Source organism: Rhyacophila brunnea, unplaced genomic scaffold, assembly GCF_057557595.1.
Source record: "Rhyacophila brunnea isolate RB1 unplaced genomic scaffold, BYU_Rbru_1.0 scaffold_5, whole genome shotgun sequence".
Taxonomy (NCBI): Eukaryota; Metazoa; Arthropoda; class Insecta; order Trichoptera; family Rhyacophilidae; genus Rhyacophila; species Rhyacophila brunnea.
Genome location: NW_028233170.1, coordinates 26,713,510 through 26,738,728, shown reverse-complemented (window position 1 = coordinate 26,738,728; position 25,219 = coordinate 26,713,510). Strand labels below are relative to the sequence as shown.

The 25,219-nt window shown below is 33.3% G+C and overlaps 1 protein-coding gene across 1 annotated transcript in view; it reads left to right on the top strand.

Annotated features, from left to right (window-relative positions):
* Nucleotides 1–18,450, top strand: part of LOC147066218 (sodium-coupled monocarboxylate transporter 1-like) — a 46,356-nt gene extending 27,906 nt beyond the window's left edge. The window contains exons 3-14 of the mRNA XM_085955405.1: nucleotides 616–775; nucleotides 2,061–2,126; nucleotides 2,631–2,682; nucleotides 2,912–2,979; nucleotides 5,439–5,593; nucleotides 9,148–9,288; nucleotides 10,911–11,129; nucleotides 11,455–11,638; nucleotides 12,605–12,859; nucleotides 15,066–15,196; nucleotides 16,074–16,272; nucleotides 17,639–18,450. Of these exons, the coding sequence (XP_085811531.1) occupies nucleotides 616–775; nucleotides 2,061–2,126; nucleotides 2,631–2,682; nucleotides 2,912–2,979; nucleotides 5,439–5,593; nucleotides 9,148–9,288; nucleotides 10,911–11,129; nucleotides 11,455–11,638; nucleotides 12,605–12,859; nucleotides 15,066–15,196; nucleotides 16,074–16,272; nucleotides 17,639–17,677 (1,669 nt within the window). The 3' untranslated portion in view covers nucleotides 17,678–18,450. The remainder of the gene's footprint in view (nucleotides 1–615; nucleotides 776–2,060; nucleotides 2,127–2,630; nucleotides 2,683–2,911; nucleotides 2,980–5,438; nucleotides 5,594–9,147; nucleotides 9,289–10,910; nucleotides 11,130–11,454; nucleotides 11,639–12,604; nucleotides 12,860–15,065; nucleotides 15,197–16,073; nucleotides 16,273–17,638) is intronic.
* Nucleotides 18,451–25,219: the final 6,769 nt, after the last annotated feature.

Sequence of the window (25,219 nt, the reverse complement as noted above, 5' to 3'; positions counted from 1 at the left end):
ATGTCGAAAATCAAAGCGATTTATTTCATTAATCCATCAATCTGCGTATTGCACATTCAATCTGGATTGCGATCATGGATTGAACTGTCTTCATCGCGATCCAGATTGAACGTCTAAGTGGCCGAGCAGTCTGCAAGAAGCCGTGCGATGCGCGCACAGTGCAGTGGACCTGAACGTCACTTGTTTTGCACACTACGCCTTCCGCGCCACGCGCATCGCATGGCCACTCGCAGTGTACTTTGTCGGTAACGTTATCCGCCTACTTACTACTACAATGATTGATCGTGGTACTTGACCCTACCACATTCACCACAAATTTCCTCCGTAGGAAGTGTGGGAGACAGCCGGCGGTGGAGGCATATAGGGGATAAACATTTCGTTTTATGGTTATGTCTGTGTTATGAATTTAAAGAGTAATTGAGTGAACAATCATGACTCTGATGTATATATATATAGCTTCTTATTTGTGTTAACCCGATTACTCGTATTAAATATGACTGTGATTCGAGATACTGAAATTCATTAGTTTGTTGTTAATAATATAGTAAAATTGAAACATTTCTCTTTGGAAACTCATTGTTTGTTGTATTCGCATACGGGTGGCGGCCGATCCAGCTACGTGTCCGGGGTTACAGTCCTGGGAACTCCCGCTGAGATCTATAACTATGGAACTCAGTACTGGCTTATCGTCATCGGAATCCTCGTCAGTGGAGCCTTCGTGGCCTTTGTCTACTTACCTGTATTTTGTACGCTGAAGCTGCAATCTTCATATGAGGTAGGTACATACTACACATCTACCGCGGATTTCAACAGTAGAATGTCTTATTGTGTCGTTTTTTAGAGAATTTATTTTCGTCCTATAACTACGTAGGTATGTATATATGTATTTTATTTACTTGTCAATCTCTGCTCTGTCATTGGTGAAAACATAAATTAATTACAAGGATAAAAAATCTTTTAAATTGCTTTGTAAGAAGCATTTTTATTTGAATATGATTTTTTTATGGTAGATTATGTAGGTACATAAATCCATGATATTTTTTAAAGCTCTTCCAATTTGGTATTATGTAGGTATAATTATATTTTTATATTGAAAATAAAATCATGCTCGATGTTTTTTTAACATTCTTCATTACTGAAACGTCTTGATCAGTGGCGTGCTGCCGATAGATGCTGTAGATACGAAGCATCTCCAGAAACAATCGTCAAAGTACTATTTAATAAAATTGTGTATTTATTACGTAATTGTTTCTTGACAATGTTTTTTTAAATTACCTAGTTATGCCACACGATATACTACTTCATCGCTCGCCTGCCAAAATGAAACTAATTACAAAACTCTAAGTAGATAATAATAAGCAAATAATAGTAGGCAGGTATATATTTTCAACAGTGTCCGTACAAGTAAAAGCCGCCGCACGCCACTGGTCCGGATTCTCTTTCATAATTTTCTTGTCTGTTATATTCATTTGAATGATCCTTTCAATGCTTCATAGCAATGTTATTCGTGAGCAAACTGCGACCAAGTATTTTTTTGCGATTTTCGAGATTTTTTTAACATCGTGCTAGAAGATAACGTCATTGTTCTGGCAGAAGACACTAATTCGAAAAAAATACATATTGAGTTAGTTATACCAAAATCTTCCTTATTTCAAACTTTACCGTCTGGAAACCTTCTTAATAAATAAACAGTCTTTATTTTAAAGTCATCCTTTTTACGATTACTTAATAAACTCACATGATAGACCATTTCAAACATTTTAACACTTTCAAAGTCAAATTACTTACTCAAAACTAGTATTCTCCAGTTAGTGTGTTCTGCCAGAACAGAGACGATTAATATCTTTTATTGGAATAAATAACCATGTCAACTTAGTTCCCAAAATATTTCAAAGTAATTATAATTATAAACTGTAAAGCTGTGAGTTTATATCTATTTAAAAAAACAATCTTAATTTTCCAGCAAACAAGTATTTTGACTAGGTCACTATACCCAGTATGATCACGATATTAGTAGTATATTATGTACTTAATTAACGTATTTTATTGGTTATTTTCAGTACTTGGAGCTACGGTTTGACAAATCGCTACGGACAATGGCATCAGTAATGTTCTTACTGGACGAGGTAAAAATAAATACTTAAATTTACATATTATGTACCCACATATTCTTTAAAAATGTAGAAATTATCAGATGACATTTTTGTGCGCATTAATTACAAGTTAACGAATAATAATAATTATGCATTGATAAATCCTGCGGTTGACTTCATTTTCACATTTTGTTTTTGTTGTTGTTGGTTAATCGCTCTGCAATATAGCTATGCCAATTATTTTGATATTCATTTTGGAATGTCTAAATAATGCGATTGCGCTTGTTATCATTCTGTTGTGTTTTATCAAAAACCCCGGGGTGGTCAGCCGGCTGCTATTATTCAGAATGGGCGCCCTCAGATTAGGTGCAACTGGCATTCAAGCGATATAATTTTGTACCCGAAACCAGTATCTCAAAATACAATTAACAGCAATGCGTAAAGAATACTCATCGCAAACAATGTTTGTTACACAGATGGGAATTTTTCGACAAACAGCAAATGATAAAATCGCCATGTTTTTGTTTATTTTTTTAGATTATGTTTCTGCCCGTCATTGTTTACGTTCCCGCCCTGGCTTTTAATCAAGGTAAAAAAATGTTCAAATTTTTTATTCGATTTATAAGCGACTGACTACTACCATTAAAATAGTATCTTGCTTATTTCAAGACATCATTTATGTATAATATTATAACTACGTACCTACTTGAGTAAATTGTAAAACAGCCTCTGTAATTTGAGTTCGTTTTAGTTTTTATGCAATGTTGTTATTTTATATTATAGCATACAGAAAAATAATGACATGTTTTTATTTATAGTTACTGGAGTAAACCTTCATTTGATTGGTTCTATCGTCTGCTTAGTGTGTATTTTTTACACTGTATTGGTAAGTTTTGTTTTTCAATTATTGTTTAAAATTGATTTAAAACAATTACAAGATAAAAAGAACTTTTTATATACCTACAACGTTTTTAAATTTTCTGTTGAATCATATAAACTTGACTTGACTAGCTTAAACCAGAATGACATTAATATGGACGAATCATCTGGAAAAAAATGACACTCACTTTATTGTCGGGTCTGCCGAATGGCATAATCTGTTCTAATGCCATTACAATGAAGGTGATATTGCTATAAATTTCTGATGCTTTTTGTTGGGTCTGCCGAATGGTTCGGTTCGAACGGGTTCACTCAAATGAACATTGACATTAGAAACACTGCTCTAACGCCATTACAATAAAGGTCATATTGCTATAAATTCTCGATGCGTGATATCGCATACTGGAAATTGCGTGACGTCTACCTATACATGCGAATTTACTTGCATGCTACTGTATTGAGTGCGTCGTCCATTAATAATGTCACTGGCTTAAACGATCAAAAAAAATTGTACTTGATAGAAATAATACTGAAATGTCATAATGATTTCCATAGTAACGCTCGTATATATTAATATTAATAATTTAGTTCCTAGGACACACTTAGCAACCAATAATAGCTTTACTTTTTACGGATTTCTTCCGAAAAAACTTTTCATACAAAACAGAATTAACTGAAAATGAAATCAATTCTACTTAAAGATGGCTAAAAGTATTAAAAAAATGCATTGGCATCGTGTTCTGATATATTCTAAAAGTTTCAAATGTCTAGCTAGTCGGGAAGTTAGTTAAAATCGATTGCAAGATTTGTACCGGACAAACAACCACCGGACAAATAAGAATACGAGCTAAGAAAAACGTTGTAATAAAAACGTTCTAACAAAAACGTTCTAATAAAATAACTGTAGGTAATCGATATCATTTAAATTTTAAATAATCGATACAATTTGAGGATTTCCTAAACAATTATCATAATTAACTATAAATTATTAATATATTTTGCTGTATTGACATTAATTATGTATGATCATATTCACCAATCTTGGAGAATATATTTGTACTAATGCCTCAATTCCCGATTCGCTCAGTGATGTCCAAAAAATTGTTACCTATATTAGAAACCCTTATAACAAACACATTTAATATTTCTTCCAGAACCGTCCTCACTAACAAACGTAGTTATGAGACCATAAACTCTCAGGTTCACATCTCTAGTAAACCGCTGAATTTTTAAAAAATATTTCTTAGTATATATGTATAAAATGGCTGCTGGAACTCAGTTATCGAGGCTTGTTTTCCCCTATCTGCCTCGCTGACCGTAGGAGTCCGGGGGGTTCCTTTGTATATACATTAGGGTATTTTTTGTTTCGCTATGATTATTTATTCAAAAGTTATAAGCGATTATAATGTAAAACTTTTTTGGATATCATTACCGAGCGATTGGTGATCTAAATAAATTGCCAAATACAATGATGTATACATAGTTCTACTTCAAAAACATTGTATTCCTTAATTTCGCCACTTGCAACACTTGCTGAAAAACCATTGAAAGTTGTTCTCTATTTACTTGTGTTTTGACTCTAATTATGTATTTCAGATTAAACCTAATAACAAATAAATTTATCGACTGCCCATTGTCTTAATCACTCATTTTTTGTTTCTCGAAACGTGCGATTATTGACTACTATGTCCTCGATTATATTATTTTTTGTTCTGTTCACAGTGACATTATTTCATAGAAACGTGATTCTTTCTAAAAATATTCTAAATTAAATTTATTATATAATTATGCACATTGTTTACTTTTTTGGATGAAAACTAAACTATAATCATTTACATAATAATTATCAGTTCATTGGTGTCATTTTTCACAAGAACCTATTATTCAAATATAAATAATAAGTGAAACTTTAATTTCATGACGACATAAATAGGTACACACCTGCTTGATAATATTATGTAAATACGAGATCAAAGGTGTATTTGTATTTTTTTCTCAAAAGGCAAACAGTAAATAACAGTTTTCTCTTATTTAAAGTTTGCACTCAGCATTGTTCATGTAATTTTTGAATATTTAATTCAATTTTTATTTTTACACAGTGTCAAGGCAGTGGTGTATATTGTTATTTTATGGCTAGGAGGATATATTATATCTATCTACCTACCTATTCGTTTCTAGATAACGATATTATGTATGTATATGGAATAAAATAGTATTCTGACTACCATAACAGTAAAATTCGATGTTTAAAAATAATGCAGCCATCAATGATTTAACGAAGCTTTTGCTGAAGGAATAATAAAGGCAATCGAACCCACAAAACTTAACAAAGGGTAAAAAAGAAATATATCTATATAACAAAAAACATATATGAAAAAGACAGACAATATTCACTTTCTAATTAGGTAAGTCTTAATTTACATTATATTATTTTGTACCTACAACATTTTTTGTACAATTTTCCAGGGAGGTCTTCGTGCGGTGGTGTGGACTGATACGTGGCAAGTCGCTGTGATGTTCGGATCAGTACTTCTGGTGGCAATAATTGGCACTATTCAAGCTGGGGGGTTCGGGGAGGTCTTCAGGAATGCGGCGGAAGCTAATCGGCTCGAGTTTTTCAAGTGAATATCATCAATTATTATCGGTTCCGTAATCCAGTATCCGATGGTAGCTGCCTTCTATGTATTTTTCTTACAAGATTTTTTATGATAAACGATAAAGTCATTCATTCAAACTATTAAGTCTTAGTTCTGGATCCCAAAAACACATTGAAAGGTCGATATGCGAATTTACCAAATGCGAGATTGGAACTCGCGGCTGAATCAAAGCAGTCACTCTGCTATTATTATATCATGGGTTACCTACCTACCGCTTCAAGTAAATTAATATACTCACTACAGTTGTGAGAGTTAACATTATTTTATGCAACAGCAATGCACCTAGTTAAGAATTATTTTATAAAACATTGTACCTACCTAAAAACCCATTGTAACAGTCATAATTTGTGGAGAACAATAATTAGAATTTAATTACCGTAGCATTTGTGAGAGTGACATCTTATAAATAGAAATATAAAATAAACTACCTACCTATTTTTTTTAGCCAATGAATAATTCAATGTAACATTCATTATTGAACGTACATAATTTGGAAACTCCCATGAAACATACCTATTAGAAAAAATATGGTGCTACACAGGATTCAAATGTGCATCCATTGGATTCTAACAATCTGGAAAGATCTGTGATATCGATTATGATCTCCTATATATTATTATCCTAAGAGATTTTGGAAAACGCACCATATTTTTTTTATTTAAATACCATTTTGTTGATTATTAAAGGAATTCACTTCAATTTTTGGAGTCTCGAATCTACTTCCATTTGAATCAGGCACAATCTGATAAAACTCGACACAATCACAGATCATATCGTTTTTAAATAGCGTTTTATATCCGTCAGTCGTCACCATACATTTTCGCATCTTGCTGTCCGTGTACCCCAAATTGATTATAATGTCGTTTAATACGTTCTATATAATCGATATTTCACAAATCTAAATTATTATTCCACAAAACTAATTAAATCTGTAAGCGGCACATTGGCGTACTATGGGTTTTAACAAGAAATATATACATATTTCCTCACTAATTACTACAAAATTATAATCTAAAACGACGTCACTGTTTTTTATCTGTCAAACTAATAGACTAATGATTATCGCTTGTTTTCTTTCGCTTATTTTGTTGACGTGTCAGAATATTTTCAAATTTAGAATTCGCAGGAATAATCGAAAAAATGTGACATTTCTATTAGCACATACCTAATCAATTTTAATCAAGACATTTTTATTGTAAGATGAGTTTTCTATTAATTAATAATATAATCATATAGAATTTTATTGATTATATGGTATGATGATATGCAATTATTCCATAGATAACGTAATTGTATTCCAAATTTGATTTTTTTTAAATACTTCTTTGTGGCTGTTCATGCACTGTTTTTTTATTGAATAATTACCTAGGCTACTAATTTCCATAGATTACAATATAGTCATATTAAGTTGCCATTGCAAACAATGAAAGAAATTAATACGAATTGATATAGTTAACAAAATTTGTGATATTGTATAATATCTAAATATTTTTATCATCCTTGTCATTATCAATCTGCACCTATCCACTGCTGGATGAAGGCCTCCTCAGCCTTATTCTACTCCTTACTTACACATGAATTATTATATTTATCAAAATCAGTGATATTATACTATCTACCAATCTATATTTATAATGCCATTATTATCACGAGCCACAATAAATCCACTGCTGGATGAAGGCCTCTCTACGTTGATTGTGTTCTTGACAGTCTTGAATTTCATCATCATCATCATCAATCCACTGCTGGATGAAGGGCTCCGCAACGTGATTATACTACTATCAAATTTGTGATATTATACCTATTTCTATCATCCTTATCATCATTGACCTGAACCAATCCACTGCTGGATAAAGGCCTCCCATAGCCTGATTATACTCATTTCTGTCATATGAATTGCTGTATTTATCAAAATCGGTGATATTATATTTATCTACATATTCATATCGCCATCATCATCAACCACGATCAATCCACTGCTGGATGAAGGGTTCCGCAACCTGATTCTACTACTATAAGTTTAACGAATTTGTGATATTATACCTATTTCTATCGTCCTTATCATCATCGACCTAAACCAATCCACTGCTGGATAAAGGGCTCCCTAGCCTGATTCTACTCCTTTATGTCATTTGAATTGCTGTATTTATCAAAATCGGTGATATTATATTATATCTATTTATATTGTCATTATCATCATGAGCCTGAATCAATCCACTGGTGGATGAAGGCCTCTCTAAGTTGTTTGTATTTCTGTCGGTCATATGAATTGCTATATTTATCAAAATTGCTGATATTATATTTACCCATTCATAATATCGTCATTATCATCATCAACCAAGATCAATCCACTGCTGGATGAAGGTTATCCCAACCTAATTCTACTCTTCTTAGTCATATAAACTGCCATATTTTTTTAAATTTGTGATTTTATATACCTACCCATTTATATCGTCATTATCGTCATCAACCTGTATCAATCCACTGCTGGATGAAGGCCTCTTTAAGCTGATTCCACATTTTTAGGTTTTATAAATTTCTATTCTTATCAGAATTGGTCTATTCCTCTCAAATATAATATGTATTGCTTTATTATTTATCAACATTTGTCTCGATATGAATGTCCCGCACCTGGAAACTATTTTGGTTAAGGTTAATTTTGAATTCAAAATTTGATTTTTTAAATATTATTCTATGGCTGCAAGCATTTATTTTTTATAGACAATGAAACAAAACAATGTTTTTTTTTATGCTGCTAATCTTTTTCTATTATGTAAATGGGACCCGAAAGAGATTAGTATTTGGATATATTGGATCGCTTTTTATGATAATCACATAATATTGCTGTATATTCGAATGAATAAGATGTATAATTATTTATCATATTTAAATGCACATACCTACACATATATTGTATTAAAATTAAAATGTCATTGGTAGCAATCGGCGATTGACAGCTGTTGTGCTAGGCCTAGCAGCCTGAAGTGGTGTCAGACGATATTGTGAAGGCCAGACTCCAGAATAGACTACGCATATGACTCCAAATTTGTATTGGCAGTGACGACATGCAAATCGTAAAACTGAAAAATCAGCGAGATGTCAAACTGTCAGACGTGAATGAAAATCCATCATGAAGGGAAAACTATGGCGCCATCTATACATACTTTACAATTATATTAAAATCCAACACCATGTCATTATGACGAAAAGTTGTCTGCAAGACCTAGTGAGACAGACTGGCGACAGCCAGCTGGCTCAGCTAGTATATTATTAGTATCTCGATTCAAACCACAAACGCTGGCAGCCAATATATTTGAGAAGTGCTTAGGTTTTATGATTTTTAGTTAATTTCTTCATAATTAGATAGGGTGCTAGTAGTTAAATTGGCAAAGCATATTTGCCAGAATCTGACAGATACAGGTTCGAGTCCTGTCAATGATCCTAATTTTTTGTAATAGGTATAGAAGCTCGCTTTCATTATTATGAAATATTAATTCTGATTTTACAATTTTTTTCAGTACGGACACAAACCTTTATCGCAGACACACAATATGGGGAACATTATTTGCCGGATGTCTATATTGGATTGTTTTCAATTCTGTCAACCAAACAATGGTTCAACGGTACATGGCTCTGCCCAATTTGAGAAAATCTGTAATGTAAGCTTGTATATATTTATTTATATTATGTAATGTAATCGAAAAAGTATTTAGAAATCAAGATGTCAGTCGCTTGACAGATAGTACCTAACAGGGCAGTTATCAACGAGTTGTATATATCCTGAGTATGTAGTAGATGCTGTCCTCTACAAACGTTATACCCGAAGAAGAAATAAATCACACTGATGCAAGACAAAAAATGTCTTAGAGCGGAATGCACAATCTAAGATTTCGTTCCTAAGGATAAGTCGCCGAAAAGCATGACTTAACTATAGACAATCCTGAGTATAGAGTTAAGGAATCCTTAACCATAGACTACTTTTGTTATGAACACGCCCCCTTCTGTATTACCATTTACCACTGACAGCTGCTGTCAAAATAAATTCGCATGTCTATAACACAGTCCATACACTCAAATTCATTTGACAATGTATCTCAATATGGATATTGATAGTGTTAATTCGTTTGGCATGTACTTGCAGAATATTATTTTATTTTTATACGCCAGCCCGCAGAAATACAAAATACCAGATGAAGAATGACACTTGATGCTTGTGTTACCATGTTAAAAAAAAATCTTGTGGTGCCTGTGGAATCACGTATAATGACTTATAACGGAAACATAAGAGTATATAATTAAATAATAATATGTATTTATAGTTATTGCATTTATAAAATGCAGTTGTCATATTTTTGTCATCATTTAACGATTATAAAATAATTTACCTAATTTACCTAACGAGAATTTTTAAATATGGTATTATTTTCAATAAAAATGATCTTAACTAAGGACAGTGTTTCTGAATAGTGTTTTCTGCTAAGGAAATTTTAGTTATGACAAATGTTTCTGCATTCCGCTCTTAGGTTTTATCTGCTTACATATTCCCAGCAACCTGCAGTTATATTAATCCCGCTCTGTGAGTTGGTGAATACTTTGCCAAGTGCCTACCATTGGGGTTTAAATAAATATATTCATTAGAGTCCCAATTATCCGGTTGCGAATTATCCGTACTCTGGTCATCCGCATGCAATACCTAGATTTCGGATTTCTCATGATTGAAGTCTCTTCCATGAGTTGTCATGATCAGGAGAATCCTTTTATAATAATATACTACGTCATCTTCTGTTCTTCATTCAAAATATTCTTCTTCCACTTAAGCTTACAGGAAGTTTTCCTTGCAATAAAAAGATGCAGAAGTTGATACAGGTATTTTCTAGCGATGTTGCATCACGAGACTAACGATTTATAGCATTAACGTCTTAATTTCTTTAACCTTTTCATCCTTGACATTGGTATTTTTGTCCTTGCAGCCTCTGTATCGGCTGCCGATACAGAGCATGCGTCTGGACCTTTATATTTATAAAGCTTCAAGTTTTTAACCATTTTGTCTGTAGGGTCCAAGTCTGCACTTTGTATAGGACGACCGAAAAAACAAAACATCTTACCACTCCCATTCAGATACCCAAATTAAGGTCATGACCACATTGTACTTTTTTCAGCCTTCAAGCTTCTCTTCTTTATTAGCATTATTTATAAGGGGAACTATTATAATTTTTTCCACTAATTGGGGAATAGTATTTTATTGGGTTTCAATTATTATTAATGTGACATGCGATGGCAGGGCTGTAGGATTGTTCTCTGTGGGTGCAGCTTGCGTGGTATCACTGTGCTGCTACACGGGTCTGCTGGTCTTCCATCGCTTCGGCGGATGCGACCCCAGAGCCGCAGGACTGCTCCATGCCGATGATCAACTGTTGCCGGCATACGTCTCGCTGAGTGCGGCCAGTTTCCCAGGTATCCCTGGAATATTCATCGCAGGAGTCTTTGGTGCGGCGCTGAGGTTAGTTAGACACTGAAAATCAAAATCAATTAAACGTGTAGATTTTTATTAGTATTACTCTACCTACACAGAGCTATTAATAGCGGCTATACATTGCATAATGAAAAAGTGAAGGGATGCCTTGCGATTCCCTGATTTTCAAATAAAAATTATTTTATGCATTATAGAACAAATTACTTCATGAAAGATATTTCATTTTGGTTTTTTGAAAAATGGAGAAGGATTTTTTTGTGATGGTTGTTTAATTTTTTACAAATTTTACATAAAATAGCAGTCATAACTAATTTTTCTTGACGATTCACATACCTAATATGTCTTTTTTCAGTTCTATGTCTGTGGTGTTAAATTCATCAGCTACAGTTCTATTGGAAGACATCATCCGCGGTTTAGCAGGAAAAAGGCCGAATCCGAGATGTGCATCAATGATTGCTAGAATAACAGTGGCAGTTCTAGGACTGGCTTCTCTTGGAGCTCTCTTTGTCATTGATCGATTAGGTGGTGTCTTGATTGTAAGTTTAATCATTCTTTATTTTGGAATGATAATAAAGAGCCATCTAGTGATAGAATTACAAGATGGCAATTAAATACAATTTATTGAAAAATTAGCTTTGACATAACATATCTAGAGGAAATAATATAAATTGTGGATGATGGAATATTACCAATAATAATTTTTCTATACAATTTTAATTGGAATGGTTATAAAGTGTTACTATGGTTGTATTGGAGGCATCTAGTGACAAAATACGAAAGATGCAATTTAATAAAATCTAATTTTTGGTATGGTCACAATATTGAAGCTCGACGATCAACAAAAAATATTTATGTTATATCTACTATATATTATTATATTAAGTTATAAATTATAGTATTTTTATTTTTTTATAAAAGTCGATATTTTAAAAATGAATATAAAAAACATTAAAATTATTATGAATTAGTCAAAATCTTTTCAATACATTAGAGAACAATAAACCAAATATAAAAAATATACCTACATAGCCATAAAATAATTATAATATGTATCCTTTAACGAATTCACATTTTTGACTTACAATAAAAATTATTTTTCTTTTTAATATTTTCACATAAATGTATTAATTGTTAATTAAAACATTTTGAATGTAAATTATCAAAAAATGTCTCAAATTGCAAGCTTACTGTTTTTCTGTAGGCACCACTGATAGGTAGAATCTTGGAGATGTAGAAAGACTTTTTAATAATTCGTAATTTGTATGTGTTTTTTACATTTAAGAATAATCGACATTTTATGAAATGAAAATATATCTGATTGATTCGTATTTTTATTAAATCGGTCAGTAGATTACTTCAATAACCATTACACCAGCTTTTAGTTAAATTTAGTGTTTTATTTCTTACTTTGTCTTCTGGAAGAGATCTAAAAAATATTGCCATAAATCTGAAAAGTATTATTGTAATTCTTGTAATTATATTGATCAATATTTGTATAATAGGTGGCAACATCATTATCAGCAATTGCAGCAAGCAGCACATTTGGGATGTTCACTCTGGGAATGTTGTGGCCGTGGGCAAGTCCTACTGGGGCGTTGGCAGGGGCTGTCAGTGGCGCTCTGGTCGGAGGATGGGCAGCCATCGGGGCCCAAGCCGCTTCGGCTGGAGGACTTATTCCACCCGACAGGCGGCCAGCTTCTCTTCAACAGTGCACTGCAGAATTCAATCTCACCAATGTCTGGCCACAGCCAATAGTTGTATGTATTGTTTAATTATAAATTTATTTATTCAAAATTATTTAATCTAATATATAAAAATTAATATTTGTGTGTTTGTTTGTTCGTATTTAATGCGCAGCCATACCGTTCATCCGATTGCGATAAAACTTTGTAAACTTATTGCTTGCACTTGCGGGAAGAGTATAGGCTATACTAATATATAAAAATGAATGTCTGTCTGTCTGTCCCGTATGCGTTCCTATACCATTCATCCGATTGCAATGAAATTTTGGTAAGTAGTTGTATGCACACCCATAAAGGTTTCTGAATTAGAAAAATCATCATTTTCTTCTTCTTCTTCATTCTATCTTCTTTTATTCGTATGGTTCCTATACCATTCATCCGATTGCAATGAAATTTTGGCAAGTGATTGTATGCACACCCATGAAGGTTTCTAAATTAGAAAAATCATCATCTTCTTCTTCTTCTTCATTCTATCTTCTTTTATTCGTATGGTCCCTATACCATTCATCCGATTGCGATGAAACCTTCATCAGTTGTTGTGGTAACACCCGCAATGGTTTTTGAATTAGTACAACCATCTTCTTCTTCTTCTTCTTCTTCTATTCTATATTCTTCTATTCGTATGCGTTCCTATTCCATTCATCCGATTGCAATAAAATTTTCGTCAGTAATTGTGCCAACACCCGCAAAGGTTTCTGAATTAGTACAACTATCTTCTTCTTCTTCTTCATTCTATCTTCTTTTATTTGTATGGTCCCTATACCATTCATCCGATTGCAATGAAACCTTCATCAGTTGTTGTGGTAACACCCGCAATGGTTTTTGAATTAGTACAACCATCTTCTTCTTCTTCTTCTTCTATTCTATATTCTTCTATTCGTATGCGTTCCTATTCCATTCATCCGATTGCAATAAAATTTTCGTTAGTAATTGTGCCTACACCCGCGAAGGTTTCTGAATTAGTACAACCATCTTCTTCTTCTTCTTCTTCATTCTATCTTCTTTTATTCGTATGGTCCCTATACCATTTATCCGATTGCGATGAAACCTTCGTCAGTTGTTGTGGTAACACCCGCAATGGTTTTTGAATTAGTACAACTATCTTCTTCTTCTTCTTCTATTCTATATTCTTCTATTCGTATGCGTTTCTATTCCATTCATCCGATTGCAACAAATTTTTCGTCAGTAATTGTGCCAACACCCGCGAAGGTTTCTGAATTGGTACAACCATCTTCTTCTTCTATTCTATCTTCTATTCGTATGCGTTCCTATACCATTCATCCGATTACAATGAAATTTTGATCAACTGTTGTGCTCACGCCGCAAAGGTCTCTGAATTGTTACAACTATTTTCTTTTTTCTTCTATTCTATCTTCTTCTATTTGTATGCGTTCTTATACCATTCATCCGATTGCGATGAAATTTTGACCAGTTGTTGTGAGCACGCCCGCGAAGAGTTCTGAATTAGTACAACCATCTTCTTCTTCTTCTATTCGTATGCGTTCCTATACCATTCATCCGATTGCAATGAAACTTTGGTGAGTTGTTGTGCCCTTGCCCGCAAAGGTTTCTGAATTACTACAATCATCTTTTTCTTCTTCTATTTGTATGCGTTCTTATGCCATTCATCCGATTGTGATGAAATTTTGACCAGTTGTTGTGCGCAAGCCCGCGAAGGTTTTTGAATTAGTACAACCATCTTCTTCTATTCGTATGCGTTCCTATACCATTAATCCGATTGCAATGAAACTTTGGTGAGTTGTCATGCGCATGCCCACGAAGGTTTCTGAATTAGAAAATCATCTTCTTCTACTATTCGTATGCGTTCCTATACCATTCATCCGATTGCGATGAAACTTTTGTCAGTTGTGTGCGGTTTCTAAATTATTATTATATAACATACAAAGTTTGTTGTTTGTTTGTTCCATCCAATTTTGATTTTTTTTTTTACTACATATTTATAACATTAATAACGTTTTCATATTTTGGATTCGATTTTAATTTAGTGTTCTTATGTTTGACCTTTACTCCTATTATAATTATTTTCATATTGCCATATTGTATTACACAGATATTTTAATATTAAAGAAATAATTACCTCTTATTATTTTTCAAATATCTAAGATAAATATAACCACGAAGCGACCCCGTGCGAAGCCGGGTACTTTAGCTAGTAGTCTATAAAAATTCATTTCGTAACTTTGTTTTCTTTGTATTTCAGCCACTGGATCCAGATACAGTATTTCCTCTTTATCGAATATCATATCATTGGATTGCACCATTAGGATTGGTGACAACACTTTTGGTTGGTGTGATTGTCTCATATTTTACGAAATCACAACCAATTACTAGGTAAGGATTAAGATTTTTTTTTAATTTAATGCCTAAATTAGGCATTAAATAATTGAACGATAAAAATAGTTGTACCAGCAGCCCTTGTTGTGACATGAAGTCACCCGGCGACATGACGTCATATGACATCATTATGAGATACTACCGGAGTGAGTCAATAGTCTTCGAGAAATTAACGCTACTCTAATACTGGCGTTATTCATTGTCCTCATACACAAATAGGTGTTTCAGCATAATAATATCTATGGTGAGCCGTGTGAATTGGGCGGCTATCTTCTATTAGATACTTGTAGTTTCTATTGGTTATAATATACTGTCTCAGAAAGTGTTTTTCTAAATTTATACATTTAATATATGTTCAATAATCAGAATGATATATTCTTAAATCTTGTGAATTATTCGTTTGAATATAAGAAATAGTTAATTATAAATTATTAGCAAGTGCAAGTAGTTACATCTAAAAAATATTGGAGAAATTCCACAACGTCGGTTAGTAATCGAAATAATAGTAAATAGTTACCTACTTTGATTTAAGAAACAAAAATCGATTGCCAAAGTAGCTTGATTTTGAAGAGCGCTTATGAGTGGCTATTAAAAATGACCAATAGTTAAAATTTGTCGCAATTAGTATGTCACGCCGTAGCATATTGGATAAATGCGACGTTTGGGGCGTTTGCCCGTGGAGATGCAGGTTTCGATTCCCAGCAGGGGTGGCTTACTTTTTTCAAAAAAAGATTTTTTCTATTGGTTATAATACTCTCTCAGAAAGTGTTTTTCTAAATTATATATGTTCGATACTTGTAGTGTTTCCTTTAGAGAGACAGTCTTTATCATTTTTGTCAATATGAAATTAATATTCTTTTGTTTCTACTTTTAGTTTGGATCCTGAATTAATATCACCTGTGATACGGCGATTTTTGCCGGTTGAAACGATGAAAAACGCAGGACAAGCTTTGCGAGCTAAGAATAGACGCGAATGTAGTAGCGAAAGCTCTAAATCTGCTCAGACTGAAAAAGGAAATTGTAGCAATTCTCCCTCTACAAGTTTATTGCTACATGAGAAGAATTTTCCACAGGTAAAAAATATTCAATTTACAATTATATTATGCAGTTAATATTCTATCGTTTATACCAGTGATGCACAAACCACGGCCCCAAAATAACAAATACTTCATCACCAAATTTTTCATTGACTACAACCAAACATTCCTAAACACCAGGTTCTATCATACATGCAGCGCTCAAAATGGAAAAGTTTTCGAACCGGAGCGCTCGACAGTTTTCTGAAGATATTTTATGTGTATGTCATAAAAATAAGTGTGTTGAGATTTTCTATTATATGGCCTATCTAGCTCATACGGTCAAATTATTTTATCCACGAGACGGAACGATAATTTTACCGTTTTCACAAACAGGAACAGTGCTCCGGTGCGCTCCGGTCCATTTGGAGCGCTGCATGCATGTGTATACATATGTACATAATGCAGAGTGGATAGTGATTGGAGTATCTAATAATATGTAACTATTAAATTTAAAATAATAAATTGTAAGCCTCATATCAATATTTTCAACACACTGCGGCCCATGAAAAATTGTAAAATGCATAAATTGGCCGTTCTTTCAATGTGCACCACTGGTTTATACTGATTATTTTATATTTTCGTTAGTATTTATAATCAGTTTACAGCGAATAATTCGAATGTGACATATTTTTATTGCAGTTATTTTCAAATCTATTTTTTTTTACCATGTCCGATCCTAATAAGATCATACGGGGCTCCACAGAGTGGAGGTTTTTATATTAACAGATTTCGTTTTTACGGGAAATGGATATTAACTCTACTTAGCTAATAGGTTGAGCAAGTTAGATATTAACTCTAACTTGCTCAACCTATTAGGTCCTTACTCTGACTCATACACAAATTGAAAAACAATATGTGTACTTGCCAGACCCAGGATTCGAACCTGGGACCCACGACGTTATAATCTGACGCTTAAGCCGCGCGGTCATCGTGGGCATATCTATCCTAACCTGGTAAAGTGTACAAGTGTAAATGCTCCAAAGACAATAAATAATTGATAAATCTCAAGCAAAATATAGAAATACCATCAACCATTTTGCTATAATTGTAATGAACCCTAATAATGTATCTATTTTATAATATCGTCGTTGAAACTAAAAAAATTGACTTTGAATGCCATCTAGTGGCCATTCTTAATATCTACCCCTCTTGCAAATGATGTAATTACAAAAAAATTGTAACATAGTTAAATTATGGATTATTTAACTCCTTAACCATATTTCTATATGAAACCATAATATTTTTTGTCTCTCCTGTAAAGTAGCGTGTTTGGAGTCACCCAATTTTCTAATTTCAACGACGATATCCCTTAATTTCTAATAACATTTAAGTTTATCAATAAATTGCATGTTTTTTTCAGAACGCAAAGGGACCAAACCATACACAAATTGGAAGATGATGCCGATTGCAGTATTAAAAGTGTTATTATTTTTGTGACAATAGTTTGTAAGATAATTTAGGTTATGATTAGTGTTTTAATAAGATAAAATGGTTATTATTTTTGCATAAAACTGGTTTTTTATTGATTTAATTATCAGCAGTTTTGGTTATAGGCAACACCCTTACTCGAAACTTTAATAATAATAATAAAATACTCTTATTCTTTCGGTGACCATCCGACCATCCATCTGTTATTTAAATAGTCACTCTTCTATTTGAACGTGGTGACCTATTGATTATTTTTTAAGAATTTCATTTTGCAAAGTATACTTTATTTTTGCTATTTGCCGAACCCGAGGAAACAATTACTGGTATTTTAGAGATTGGCATTTATGGGGAAAATTGATTTTTGGAAGTAAAGCAGCAGTTCCAAAAAGTCAGGAAACTGTTGGAAACATCCAGTATGTTTATTATTTTTATAATAATTCAAGGAAAATGTAAAATGAATATAATCTTAAATGAGAACATGCAGTGACATCTATGATAGTACTCGTGGAAATATTTTGAGCACTGAGATTACTATGCTTATAAAAATGAGCTGTTCAGTGACATCTATGATTGCGTACTGGTAAGTATTTAAAAAATCTTGTTTTTAATGAAAACATTGTCATTAGGGAGTACTTGTATTAGTGCTATCGCCAGCCATCCTTAACACAAAAAGCATGGAGCAGATATTGTCAAAATAATATTTTAAAATGTATCTTCACAGAAAGTCAAAATAAAATGAGACAGAATAATATGTGTTGTGTTAGATATTATTTCTTATAATGACTTACAGAAGACAACACTACACAATCTATGATTGGATAACCAACCTATTATGAATTAAAACCTTAAGGCTATACTTCAGCTGAGGCACGGTCTAAAACGATTGTGACTACACGACGCACAGATTGTGCAAATGACGCACGCAGAACAAAACATAATTTGTCATAAAAAGTCAACATGCGTCCATTTAATGTTGTGTTTATTGTTCTATTACTAATAATAATAATATATTCATTTACATGTTTTCTTTTTCAAGTAAATGGGTAACGTTTTTTAGTCATCTTTACACGATTTAAGAATTAATTCCCCTGTCGCCGCAGCTTGACTTTCGCTCTCCGATAGCCAGGCAGTCCGAAATTTCGTCGCACCTATAGTTGAAAATTATTTACCGTTTCACTGAAGTACCTTCTTAACCCACTCAATATGGTACAATAATTCATGAACTGCAAACATGCCTGGAGTATACATATAAATATACATTATTATTTGCAGTTGCCATAGTTGATCCCAATATATAGACTGCTTCCAGTGATGACAACTGTAACAATCACCACTGAATCATGGGACGTCTTGCGTTCATTTTATGAACATTATTGTTTTTACTTTCAAGTACCTAGATTTTCAGCATATGGATTGAAATTTTTGAAAAGCTGAAGACTATTGATTATTTGTGTTGTAAATGCACAGTATTATAGAGAAACATAAAATAGTAATATTATAGTGGAAGTATGAGCTGGGTATCTTTTATTTTATAATACATACCTACAATGAAATGAAGCCGAGTTTTTAATATAAACACCGATTGTCTACAACATTATGGCAATTTTTGGAAGATTTTCTCACTGCACAATCATTATTATGTCAAATAATAATATTTTTTAGTTTTGTAGGAAGAGCGTACTGACATATTAAAATTTAGCATATATTCGACTTCAGGAACAATAATTACCCTACTAACAGCGGAGGAACTACTTGGTGCAAGAGCCCGCAGTGCAGGGAGGTGGGGGTGATACTGATTTTAAAGGACTCATAGGTTCACAATTTTATTGTTATTGGTGTTTAAAAATACAATTAAATACATTCTAGCTATCCTATAATTTATATCACAGCTTATCGAAACATAACAAACTATATATTGAATATCACTGAAATATAGATAATTTAGGTACTACCTAGTTAAATATCATAAAATATGATTTCCTCACGTCTAACAAACTATGTGGTCATTACTATGACATATGAAAAATCGGTAAAATGGATTCAAATTACTACAAAAATAATTACGTATACTCAAGAATTTAAAAATTCAGAAAGTCGAAATTTATTAATTTTGGGGACTGAACAATCTCAAAGGAAAGATATGCTTAATGAAATTATGTGTCATTATGATGCCTAACTCTTCATCGGGAAATCCCAAGCCTGTGATCAGGGAAACCTTTATGTGTGCCCACTGAATCATTTGTGCATATTATGTTGAAAAAAAACACAAAAATATAATTGTCACAATATTTTAAATCAATTATTAAAATAAAATGATTTGCATTGCTGATTCCCATTACACTAGATAAAATAACACATTTCCATAAAAAAAAATAGGGTTTTAAAATTGAAAATTGTCTTGGCCTCCTCCGACAGCTCCCTCCACCTGTCCCTATCCAGTGTGGCCGCTTTCCAATTCAGTACCCCCAGAATACGGCAGTCACTGGCAGCTCCATCCAACCAGCGAATCTTTGGCCTGCCTCTTCTTCTACATTGGGTTGCTGGACATCACTCTCTTCGATAATACACATACCTAATTAATATTATTTTTCAATTTGTGTTTGAAGTCAGAATATGTACCTAATAGGTTGAGCAAGTGGCTACCATTTTTCGTAAAAACAAAAATCTGTTAATACAAAATCTTCACTCTGTGGAGGCCCATATGGTCAAAAGAAGAAATAGCAACATTTGGGAAGTACTCTGCAAGCATTGATGTAATATAATTAATTATACAGTATACACCATTGTATAATATGGACATCTGACAAAAATCTGTAAGTATCACTCTTCTTGCAATGTAGGTGGAGTTCAGTTTTAATTACATACAGTATACATTAATAATTTTAACAAAGTGTAGGGCAGACTAAAATTATGTTGTCATTTCATTTTTCTTCGACAATATATTATAATGGGGGGAGGGGGGGCAGAAAATTTGGGCCTCCGCTACTGTCTGTTTACCATACTATTACGTTCACGTACGCAATCCTTGGCACAATATCTAGTGCTCGCTCTTTGCGACCCAAGCAAGGCGAATTTCGGCGCCATTGATGCGTGTTGAAATATCAGCACCAGGGAACTCAGATCTTTTCTGTGATCAGCATTGTATCGATAGACGGCAAGCAATAATTACCGCCCACGCAACGCGTATGTCGCCGTCAGGCAATGACAATATATCATTGTCAATAATATGTCATTGCCGTCAGGGAACTCAGAAAGAGACATTATCTGTTCTGTGGTCGCCGTTTACAATGGTGACCACATAATAATATTCGTCTCACTTGGGCCACTGTGAAGAGCAGCATAATAAAACGTGCCCAAAATCTATATTATCTCACGTGATAATTGGGGGAAATTCAGATTGGAATAACTCTTAAAAGTTGAATAATTGACAATAATAAAATTGGGAAAAGCATAAATAATTGATACTCCTAACAAAGTCTCCCCGTTTCCTTTCAAACCTATAATAAAGTTTATTCAAGAGCGATTCAATATTTCTCAATCATTTAATATGCAAACGAGAAAGTAAATTTTCTACAGCGTGCTCATAGGTAGGTATACTTAATACCAGAGGCAAGTTGTACAAATTTTAAATTATCTATATTATTATCATTATGGAAAGTGGAGATGGAGATGTAACTTCTGTTAAATGTACAACGAGACCGCTTGAATATAAATTGACATTTTAAGATTTTCTTGTCTCTCTGTGCGACGAAAATTCAGACATCGTTTTTCTGTGACAATTCCGAGACACTGTGTAGGGACGTAGTACTTACTGCCTGCGTATACCTATCTAACATTTGATGAAAAGTTTTCTCGTAGAACTGAGAAGAGAAATCATTATTAAAGTGGCCATTCAATGTACATAATATTACGTAGATAAATAAGCAGACCAGCTAAAGAGGCTATATCCCAGGGCCATGAAAATTATATCAATTGCCGAGAGGAAAACCATCATTCCGACCATAATATATGTATAATATCAACAGAGCTTGAAAATGTTAAATATAATATATTTTTATTCGGTATAAGTATTTTTTCAACTATAAAACAAGAGTGTTATTAAACTGATAAACATATTTTTATTCTTCTTATTAGTCCATATCTGCATACCACTCGCCTCTAAATCACTGTCCCAATTTTCTTGCGTCTTCCCACGTTAGGCCAGCATCCTGTAACTCCTTAAAATGCACCACGTTGATGATATTTAGCGGCCTGCAGAGTAGTGTATCTGCGATATTCTCATAATACATTTGCATAATATTTATAATAAGTATAGAATTTCAATAATAACAACCAAATAATTAATCGAGAAAGTCACAAGAAATTTTTAAATTATTATAGAAAATTTACCAATTGCGTAGTAAATGCATAATATTATTGATAGTAATTTTATTTATTGAATATTTTTGGGGATGCTCCTCACCTACAGCATCTATCAACCGTACGTCACTGATATGTAGGTACATGTATTAATTTGTATGTAATAAGACATAATAAGACACAGAATTGAGAAAAGTATAATAATACCTACACTTCTAGAATCTATGAAATTATAATATTATAATATTCAACGATTTACGAAGATCACAAAAGAAACCAATGGTTAAGGAAACAGACAAGAGTACGCGATGTGATAGAGGTTGCTAAACAGATGACATGGCAATGGGCTGGATATGACGCTCGGTGAGTAGACAAATTTTGTAATACAGTGGTACCCAAGGAACACTTAACGCCCATAGGGAAGCTCTAAAACCCGCTGGATAGACGAACTCATACAGTTCGATGAATATACGTGGCAGAAAAGAACTAGAGACCATTGTAGAGTAGTGGGCGCTAGGGGATGCCTTCATCTGTTAGTGTATTGATCCCAGCTACTAATGATGATGATGGTTCCACGATTACTAATATTATAGTTTGTCACCGACCGTGATTGCTTATTACGAATAAAAATAAAAGTAAACACAGTTTACTACTGTGAAATAATGCTGTCTTGCTTCATTGCTATCTTGTATCAGTTACTCCACCACGCATCTAAATTTCTCACATATAAAATATGATATTATGAATTTGAGGCTTAGGTAAGTATAATAAATTCATGCCGACAATTAAACAAGCCAACTTTACAGAGCGCACGAGATGTGAATTATATTAATAACGCCATGTTAACGGGATGCAGTCAAAACAAACAAGATGGCGCATATAAATTCAACATCGCCTTTCATTAATTAGCTTTGTACGCGAAGAACGGGAAAGTTCGTTCGAAACGTCGCCTCCGTATTTCATAAGTTCATTTAGGTACTGATATCATAAAGCTTTTAAACCTACCTATTGCAAAAGTTCCTCCACATAGCAACTATTTATTATCATTATAATTGCAGGGTTTTACGTAGGTATATCTAAAAATTTTCTTCTTCGTATGGTTCTTGGTATCGTACCGAAAGAAATAATATCTATCTTTGGTAAGTTTCGTATGTATCGGAATGAATGGGTTGATACCTACTTGAAAGTACGATTTGACTTTTCGCATGTTGACGGGCAATTTCCAATCGTATTCAAAATCATACAATTTATAATATTATGTAAACCCACATGACAATTGCTCCTAATACACAACAAAAAGTCTCCATCACACTTCATTACATTTTAATATAATAAAATATGAACACCAATATTAAACTTATCAATAAACACATTATCTATAATAATAGAATAAATTACAATTCCCGAAATCATTCTGGTGGAAAAATTAATTTGACCGTATGCTCTAAGTAGGCGATATAAAAAAATCGGACACACATCGTTTTCTAAAATACACATCAAATTAAATAAATATCGAGCGCTCCCGGTCCGTAAAAAATTCCATATCGAGCGCCCGTTCTTAAGTAGGTACTTCACGAGGTATGTGTTTTAAAGTTGGATTGTCTATTACATTATAATGATATTTGTCTTTATCTATCTGTCTCTCTGTAACGCATGAAAAAAACAGATGTGATCGATACAGTGATAAACAAGACATACTATTATAAACATAAATGTAAACGCAAATTCTAAATTTGAAAAATAAGCTGACACAAATAAAGTAATCATTAATTTTAATCTGGTCGTGAAAGAAAACGAATGGTAGGATACTCTCATAATAGTTTAACAGATGCTTACAATGCAGTACTAACTAGCATATTACCGCATCCAAGAATATTGACAGGTGGCACTACCAAATGGTAGTTTTTTTCTAGTATATACATAATACTAACATTCGCATCTGAGTTTGATGAAAAAATCATAGAAATCACCTGGGTAGATAAATAATTTACTACACTATTAATCCTATATTAAATTACCATTTTGTGAATACCTTATAAAGACATGCAGAACTCATAGAAGCTCGGAAGTATAAGCATTGCTAGTCATTCATTTGGAGTAATTTCATCAGAAAAGTTTATCAAACAATAGCGAGGGGGTGCGGCGGGGAGGGTAAAGAGGATGGCAGGCTTTGCCGCCTTTCAGCCATTACAGTTTCTAAACTGTATGCAAATCATACCACCTTGAATGCCGAACGTGTTGAAGGAAAGGCTTTCGCGGAATATGAATGGGAAAGTGAGTAAAAGCTGCAATAACTCGTCGGAACGGAATCAGTTGGGTGGAGGCTGTGGGTATTTATGAAAGTCAGTCGCGCCGAGGAAAATGCGAAAATCGCAACCGCTCGTTTCTACGTGGCAACCTGCGATACACGTTAAATTCACAGACAACAGAAGCGAATCGTTCTAGATGCTTTTCTTATTTTCATACGCAAGACAGAACTGGGAAGTATATTCAAATTTATACCACAGTTTAATAACGAATTTGAAAGTCTTTACATTTTCACTTTTGTTACATGTAAAATACAGGAACATAGTTTATTAATATTACCACAATCATATTACATACATAAACACACAAGTAATATGCTTTGCCAATTTAATTTCAACAATTCAATTAAGACGTTACTTCAGTGAAACGGCAAATAATTTACAACTATAGGTGCGACGAAATTTTGGACTCGCTAGCAATCAGAACTGTGAACACGTCAATTTGTTTCGTGATGGCGACGGGGTTATTAATTCTTAAATCGTGTAAAGATGACTAAAAAACGTTACCCATTTACTTGAAAAAGAAAACATGTCAATGACGCCGGGCCCCACCTGAGCCTGGGTCCCCAGGCTAGAGCCCTGTCAGCCCCTCTTGTGGGGGCCATGATAGACCCTCAACATTATAAAGGTGACGCTGAATGGTACGATGAACGCTACGATGGTTAAATTATTAAATTGGCCGCAAGTCTTTTCTAATTTTATAGTAATTTGTTGCAACCATTGCATTAGTAAGTACTTACCTACTATGAAAATTATTTGCCAATATGTCAATGATATGATTACCTACTGCTGTTTTGAAGTGATTACTCTTTTAGATGCGGTACCTACTCTATTTTTTTCCAGGAGAA